The following is an 8,111-nucleotide window of genomic DNA, read 5'->3' on the forward strand; positions in this document are numbered from 1 at the left end:
GGAACGAGATGAAATTACATCAGCCCAGACAAGATGCTGACTTTCACAGCCAGGGCTGAGGTTCCCAACCCTGGCCTCGTGGGCCCATGCCTCCCTCACCCCTGTCTCACCTCAAAGCTGCCCATGTGGACATCCACATGACTCCTCAGAATGCCCCTCTGGTGTTGGGCAGCAGAGTGAGGCCATGGGGAGTGAAGAGCTGGGCGTTATACTGTACCAAAAGATGAGCCAGTCGAGTTCATGACTCACAGCACGGCCCTCAGATGAACTCCTAGGTTTGGGATGCTGCGGACTCAAGCAAAAGGAGTTTCCACAAGTCTGTACTCCAATTTTAGGTTCAGTGTCCAATTTGTTCATCCCTCAAGCTAAGCTACTAGGAAGTGTTGGAGCTTCTTTCCTACCCTGAAGGGAGGAAAGGCAAAATTCCCTAAGCTGCTACAACTCTACACAATTTCTTCAGTCTTTGCTCACTATATCTACCTTTATCCAGTAAAAAACAAATCTGAAATTGTAATTCTGATTCTTTATAGAGAATTCTTTTATGTACTAGTCCTGGGAGGAACTTCGTCAGTGACATGGAATATGAGAGAGGGACAGGATGACCAGAGCAATCAAGGCCAGCTCCTGCCAGGGGAGTCAAAACTGCCCACCAGCTTGAAGTGAGGACAGGGTGGGGGAACTCAGAAAAACCCATTGTGCAGCAGATCACTCTGGTGTACAACTCAAAAGCCAGAATGATAGTGCTGGGTTTTCTTAAGGGACCCCTCAGCCAACTACCAAGCCACTGGCAGGGTATTGATGGCATGTTAAAACACTTATTAAATGTATTGATTTATTTTTCCCCTCATATAACTAATTCGAATACAAATCAAGTTTGTAATGTCTCCATCAAGTTCGTCATTCTCATCTGTGAACTGGGGACACTGCAAAATCTCCCAAGGCAGCTGACAACAGTCAGAGCTGTAGCAATCATGGGGTAAACAGACTAAATGTGGAGTAGGTCAGCATCAGTTCAAGTTCTGTCCTACAGAAGAATCACCCAAGCTACCACCTTGTGCTAGACTTGGTTTTCACTCTGATGTCCTTACGGTACTTTTTCCTCTGGCTCTTACAGTTGTTCTTTTTAACACACTGCTGTGTCCTTTGCCATTTCTAGTTCTCTGTGCTCAAGAGTGTATTTAACCCCACGAGTTAATGCATTTAACAATGGAAGTGTGTTCCCTTTGGATGCAGCAAACAAATTCAAATACACCTATTTCCTACTGTTCTATATGTCTTTCCTGATCCCCAGGTTTTAATACAGAAACTTTGACAATGTGGCTTCTGCACTTTGATGTTTGAAACAAGGCTGACTGCATGTTTCTATGGTAAGTGTTCATATCTGGAGGGGATTTGTGAATGCCGTAAGAATTGGATTCCTCAAACAGAAGTGAGTAAGACCCCTGGTGATGCACGTGGATGTGGCTTTCTGAGTATCAGGTGAATAGCACTGATTTGCATTTCTTTATAAAGTCTGCGGCATTGTTTGAACCTAATCTCCAATTCCAGTAGCTTTAATCTTTATTGAAGCCTTCAGGAAAAGAGGACAATTAGTTTTTATATTCTCCTGTCTGCTTTTTGTAGAGAGGAACGCAGTGCCAAGGTTTTGGAAGATGTATTGTATCTGGAAATGATCTGGCAATCCTCCTATCCCCAGCTGATATTTTCTGAACATACCAAATTTTGGTAAGACCCAGTATGTGCCCTCAGTTTATGGAAGTAAATAAGAGCCTGACACACAAGCCACTGCCATGTGTCATGCCAGCCCTGTTGTTGGTTCCTCTGGCTCCAAGGTGATTCACCAGTATCCTGAAAAACAGGCAGCCCTGGCACTGCTGGTCACCCCACACTAACATGGGAATGTTAGTGCTCTGGGGAAGCACAGCAGACTGCTAAAGAGAAACTAGCTCCTCCTTTTCCTTGAAACATGGAAAAACTTGTTTCAGGAGTAACAAATAATGCTATGCTTGCCTTTTTCTCTTTCCCAAAGGTTCCAGGGCAAAGCAAACATTCTTACTGCTGTTAAGATTTGGTTGTTGTTTGTTTTTTTTTTTTTAATTATCATTATATTAACAGAGTATGACCATTATATTCCATTTCTTTTTCCCTTAGGCACTTCTAAACTGTTGAAATGCCATGGTGTTTTTCCATCTCCTTTTGTTGTACTACAAAATCTACATCATATTCCCTAACAGTTAACTGCACTGCTGTTCCACGTCCTCTCTCACATCTGTTTGAACATTCCTGTGTCTCAGGTTAGTAGGCTGCTCACCTGGCCTTTTGAACACAAGCTCCAACCATCTCCTTTATACCCACCTGCTTCACTTACATTGCTGCACCTACGCTGCGTGCAAGACACCTTTTCTGCTCAGGCATTTGGCCCTAGTGATCCTCATGCCCTTAGTTTATTTAACCAAAGTGCAGTGAGGGTACAGTCAAGGTAAGAAATGAATGAAAGAAATCTTGAAACAACAACAAAAAATTCTTAAGCTCTTGCTGTACGTGCTACAACTTCAGTTACAGTCTTCCCTCAGGCTGTGCTCCTAATGATGGAGCAATATCCCAATTTACACAAGAAAATCAGGGACTTCAAAAGGAGTTTCTAACCTCATACCTCATTGATCTGGTTGTGCAGCACTGCAGGGAGCAGAGACCTGTAGTGTTTAACTGGTGTGGGATCTGAAGCTGATCCCCTGAGGCTTTTGCTGTACACATTGGCTCTCCATTGCAAATCTGGCTTAGCCATGCACCAGAGCCTTTAAGCAAAGACACATTCACAAATGTGACAGCTCTGCAGAGGAAAGGAGCAATTTTTCTCCCTCACCAGCAAGCGTGCAGTCACTTCCCAGTGATATAATTTTGAATTTCTTGGTCCAATTTTCCTTAGCTTAATACCAGCAGATAAGATACCTAGAGCTTTGTTTGTCACACATGCATTTCTCAGTCACAGTGCATTTCTCAGATCACAGAATCCCAGAAGATGCTGATTTGGAAGGGACCCATCAGGATCATCGAGTCCAACTCCTGGCCCTGACCCCAAGAATCACACCCTGTGCCTGAGAGTGTTATTCAAACACTTCCTGAAACCAGACAGGCTTGGTGCTGTGACCACTTCCTTGGGAAGCCTGTTTCAGTGCTCAGCCACTTTTGGATGAACAACTTTTTCCTGATATCAAACCTAAATCTCTCCTGACTCAGCTTCATGATTTTTCCTCAAGTCCTGTCCCTGGTCACGAGAGTGAAGAGATTGGCACTTGCCCCTTTGCTTCCCCCCATGAGGATGTTGAAGACCACAATGAGGTCTCTTCTCAGTCTCCTCCAGAGTGAACAAACCAAAAAATGGATAAAATTCACATCCTGGGGAAAGCTGAAGACAGAGGTCAGATTTTTTTTTTTTTTTCAACTGGTGTTACTAAGACCAGAACCTAGCAAGACCACCTTCATCTTATCTATTAGCCTGATTTGTCTCTTTTTGTGCTCTTAATAATGAGGATGCACCTACAGGCAACTGTTTAAATGCTTTTATTAACTACATGTTGGGGGTTTGCTCAAATTTCCTTGATTTTAGCAGGAAACAAAAGGTAAAGAACTGAATATGAAAAATATACAGTTGCCCTACATATACAATGGGACACAGAAGACTTTAATTCCCAGAGGACACTGGTTTCATTTGATTGAAAGGCCACATCATTTTAGCATTGACAAACTCCTGCTAAGGCAGGAGTCATGTATATTAGGGGCCAGGAACCACAAGACTGAAAAAATATAAGACTAGAGATTATTTTCTTGTTTTGCCAACTGGAGCTTTTATACAGGCAGCTGATAAGAACAGTTTTTAGAGCACTTTCTGGTCTGACTAAGGACTCTGAATAGAGCAGCTGTACAGACAGGTGACAGATTCACCTTCTGCCTATGGAAAGGGACCATCAGAAAAGGATTAAGAGGCTGCAAGAGGCTGCTGCTGGCCTGTGCCAGCATGGGTGTGTGGTGTGAAGGGCTGGGAGCATGCCATGCCAACCCCATACCTTTGAGCCTGAGTAAGACAGAGAAGGTGACTGGGAAAAGCGCAAGTGGAGAGGAAAATGAAGGAGCTTTGGGCTCCCTAACAAGGCTGACCTTGTGAAGGGTCATCCATGGTGACAAGTCAGAGAGTCAGTCGTGCAGGGCAGGAGAAAAGGATGTGCTGTGTGAGGCACAGAGCAGCAGGGCAGATGTGAGAGCCATGCAGACTCTTGTCACCCGTGAGGAACACACCACAGTACAAGGAGCACCCACCACACACTGTGGGTGTTTAGCTGCAGCACCCTGTGAAGTGGAATGGAAAGGTGGGTGATGGTTGGATGGGGACCCACAGGAAACTAAGTAGAAGACCGCGAACAGACCGTTTAGATTGATTAAGTGCAAAGGACAAGAACAATAATGAGAAACACTTTGGTGATTTTGCTTTTTATTCTTTCTCCTCCTCTCTCACCAAAAGGAGTTACTTTGTAATGTAAAAGTCCACCTCTCTAGCTGTCACAACCTACCTAGAGCTGGTTGACAGCTGGGTGTCCATCCCATACGCAGACAGCACTTGCATCTCTCCACGTAACAAATGTTATGTATTACAAGCTGACACTCCAGCCTGGATATAGCACTAGGGAAAATGCACCCAAGTAGCGGGATTCAGCACCACGTCCTCGCATTAGTGAGGATGTTATTATTCCGTTTCGCCTATGTTCCTTACACCTGGGCCCTGTGGACGTCAGGTGCTGTCGCGCCACCCTGTTAAACATTAACTGTTCGGTTTTCCAACGCAGCGCCTCAGGTTCTGGGGTAAAGCCAAAGGCGGGAGCGCGGGGCGGGCTGCTGAGGAGGGCCGGCCGCTCCTTCCAGCCCAGCCTCTCCCGTTCGGGCACGGCGCGCTCCGCTCCGGCGGCCTCTGCGTTCTGGCAGCGGCCGATCCCCTGGCGCGCCCGGGCGGGAATCTCGCACCGAGCGCGGCCGGACGGGCCGACCCCGGGCCGGGCACCCCGCCTGACGCAACCCGCGCCCCGCTTTGCCCCACGCGCGGCGCCGCGAAACCTCCCGCCCTCGTTGCATCACCCGGCGGGGCGGGGCGGGGCGGGCGGCCCGGGCCGCCTTTAAAGCGCCGCGGCGCCGGAGCCGCCGCACCGCCCGCAGCCGCAGCCCCGACATGAAGCGCGACCCGCAGCTCCCCGAGGAGAGCCCGGAGCCGCCGCCACGCCCGCTCCTCTCCTCCTCGCCCTCGGGGAAGGCGGAGGGCGCGGAGCTGGCGGCGCCGGTGTGGATCTTCGGGTACGGCTCGCTGGTGTGGAGGCCGGGCTTCGAGTTCACGTCGCGCAAGGTGGGCTTCATCCGCGGGTACAGCCGCCGCTTCTGGCAGGGGGACACCTTCCACCGCGGCAGCGAGAAGATGGTAAGGGGGGGCGGCGGCGGGGGGGCCGCGGGGCGCCGGTGGGCGGCTCGGCTCTAACGGCGCTGCCTTTTCTGTGCCCACAGCCCGGCCGGGTGGTGACGCTGCTGGAGGACTGCGGGGTGAGTACCGGGGGGCTGCGGGCGGGCCGGGGCGGGGGGTGCCCGCGTCACCTCCTGGCAAGGTGCGGCGGCCACCGGGTGCTCTTGAGCCCCGCCGGGATCGTGGGGGGTTGTTTGTGCGGTGTGTTCCCCTTCTCTGCCCTCTTACCGCTCCTGCGGGGACTCCCTGGAGTGAGGGAGCCTTGATTTGAACCGTCGGCGGGCGGCTGGACAGGCCAGTGCATTACAGCATCCCGTAACCGCCCTGCCCTTTGACTTTCAGGCATGCACGTGGGGTGTAGCCTATGAAGTCCGTGGGGAACAAATTGCTGCATCGCTCGAGTATCTCAACATGCGAGAAGCTGTCCTGGGAGGCTATGACACCAAGCTGGTGAAGTTCCACCCTCAGGAGAAAGATGCAGAGGAACCCATCCTGGCTCTTGTTTACATTGCGACACCCCAGAACCCTTCCTACCTCGGCCCAGCATCTGAAGAAGACATTGCAGCTCAAATCATTGTCTCAAGTGGTTGTGCTGGTCATAACATAGAGTACTTACTGAGACTGGCAGACTTTATGCGCTACTTCTGTCCTCAAGCAGAGGATAAACATCTCTTCTCCATTGAAGAGGCTCTTATTTCCATCCTTCCGTGTCTATACTACACAGAGGAGTCTCTAGAAGAAACTGCGAGTGTTCCTCAGAAGTCTAAGGGTTGAAATACGAAATTTTTTTGCAGGATTCAGTAGAAGGGACATAAGGGAGAAGAAAGCAGTGGGGACAATCTTAACTCTGATAAAATATACTGGACTGAGTGAATAAAGGGAGAACTAGCAAGTAGTTGGGGAGGGAGGAAGTGGAGAGTAAAATGCTTGCTATAGGACTTGCAGTTAGTACTTGTTACACTCCTTATCTGTAGCATCACAATACCCATCACTGCTTTCCAGCTGAGGAGCTGGGATCTTCACAGGAACTCTGCTCTGTAAGACTTGCTTCTGGAAGTCAAACCTGAGGCACTCATTTTCTGTAGAGAAAGAGGCTCATCTATTCTGTGCACTTTCTCTTTTTTTCTGACCTTTTTTTTTTTCTTTGAAGACTAGTTGAGCAGGACTTGACTGGGTTTAAGCAGTATCTATGTAATTCTACCTCAGATTGGCAAAAAGCTGTTTGTGTGGTGGTGGAGACTTTGGCAGATTCCACCAAATAAAACCTTTATTTTTTTCCCCTGCCTTGTCCCACCTCCAGTGCAATGACCTGACACTAAATTTTAGAACATTTGTGCAATATAAAGTGAACAGGCCTCTTGTGGATCCTACTTCCTTATGTTGTGAAGGATCACAGTAATGCACTTCTTTTCTAAAATGTCATACTGTATTTATTATGTGATACATTTCCTCTTAGGAGGGGTGTCTAAACTACTCACATGCCACAGTGGTATGCAGCCCACACTCAACCTTGCATTTGTGCCTTCTAGTTTAAATCCGTTTTCTGAGGAGCTAAGCCTGCTTTAATGACAAGCTTTTTTCCAAGCTTCACTGTCCTTGTGCTGCTCCAGACATAACTGACCGTGTAAGAAAAGGTCCTGCCTGTGTGGGAAGCCTGTGCTGCCTGCAGGAAAGCAGGCAGGATGCAGGGGAGTTTTAACTAGCCCTGAACTGGATAAACCTCTGGTGCTTCAGGATGACATGGGTTTCTGTAGAAGTATTTTTTGAGGGTTCCATATAGGGGTGTCTGTCTGGCACCTTCCATTTGACTGCAGAGCACCATGAGTGAGCATACTTGGAAGCCTGTGAGCTGCTGAAAAGCCTGCCTTGATCATGTTAAGCAGAGGCACTGCTGCGAGCTCAGACTTTTCAGCTTCACATATCAACAGCATGAAAACCCACAGTATTTTGTGAGAAAACTGCTGCTACTGCAACTGCAGCAAAACAGCTCTTGAGAGCTGACCCCTGGGACTGCTGGCTCCTCCCAAATGCCATGTGATTTTTTTTATTATAAAAAAGGCTAGGGACTGTTTGTATTACTGTGGCTTGTATGCATATGAAGTGGTACGGTGCTGTGCCCAGTAATAAAACAAACTGACAAAGTCAGTCTCATGTAACTTTGGTGTTAGTCTTTTTCATTATGGACTTAAGAGTTCCTGGGTTTTTGGGTGGGTTTTTTGTTTGTGTGTTTTTTGTTTTTTGGTTTTTGGTTTTGTTTTGTTTTGTTTTGTTTTGTTTTGTTTTTGTATTGTTTTTGGTTTGGTTTTTTTGGTGCACGGTTCTTTTTGGTTTTTTTGTGGGTTTTTTAATGGTGATTTTTTTTAACAAAGCCTTAACTGCTAATGCTGCTGAAGTTCCTATGGATTTTTTTGTGGTTTTGTTTTGGTTTTTTAAATCATCTTGCTAAACAGCATGCCTCTGCCAAATCTAGTGGAAGAACCCAACTGACTCTTTCCCTTTGAGAAAAGGGGATTCAGTGACTTTCCAGCTCTTGTTGATTGTGGAGAGCTGGTACTGACAACAGACACAAGCCAGCCCTCCAGACTCTGCAGGGCAGGCACAGAAATGTAATTCT

The 8,111-nt window shown here is 47.8% G+C and overlaps 1 protein-coding gene across 1 annotated transcript; it reads left to right on the forward strand.

The window, feature by feature from the left end:
• Positions 1-4,730: 4,730 nt before the first annotated feature.
• CHAC1 (ChaC glutathione specific gamma-glutamylcyclotransferase 1) lies at positions 4,731-7,718 on the forward strand. Its single transcript, XM_038138978.1, has 3 exons — positions 4,731-5,458; positions 5,542-5,577; positions 5,840-7,718. The coding sequence occupies exons 1-3, from the start codon at positions 5,216-5,218 to the stop codon at positions 6,269-6,271; spliced, it is 711 nt and encodes a 236-aa protein (XP_037994906.1). The 5' UTR covers positions 4,731-5,215; the 3' UTR covers positions 6,272-7,718.
• The last annotated feature ends 393 nt before the right edge of the window (positions 7,719-8,111 follow it).

Source organism: Motacilla alba, chromosome 5 (genome assembly GCF_015832195.1).
Source record: "Motacilla alba alba isolate MOTALB_02 chromosome 5, Motacilla_alba_V1.0_pri, whole genome shotgun sequence".
Classification (NCBI taxonomy): domain Eukaryota; kingdom Metazoa; phylum Chordata; class Aves; order Passeriformes; family Motacillidae; genus Motacilla; species Motacilla alba.

Coding starts and splice junctions, on each gene's coding strand:
- CHAC1 (XM_038138978.1), top strand. CDS start 5,216: ATGAAGCGCGACCCGCAGCTCCCCGAGGAGAGCCCGGAGCCGCCGCCA. Junction 5,459..5,541: donor ACCGCGGCAGCGAGAAGATG/GTAAGGGGGGGC, acceptor CTGTGCCCACAG/CCCGGCCGGGTGGTGACGCT. Junction 5,578..5,839: donor CGCTGCTGGAGGACTGCGGG/GTGAGTACCGGG, acceptor TTTGACTTTCAG/GCATGCACGTGGGGTGTAGC.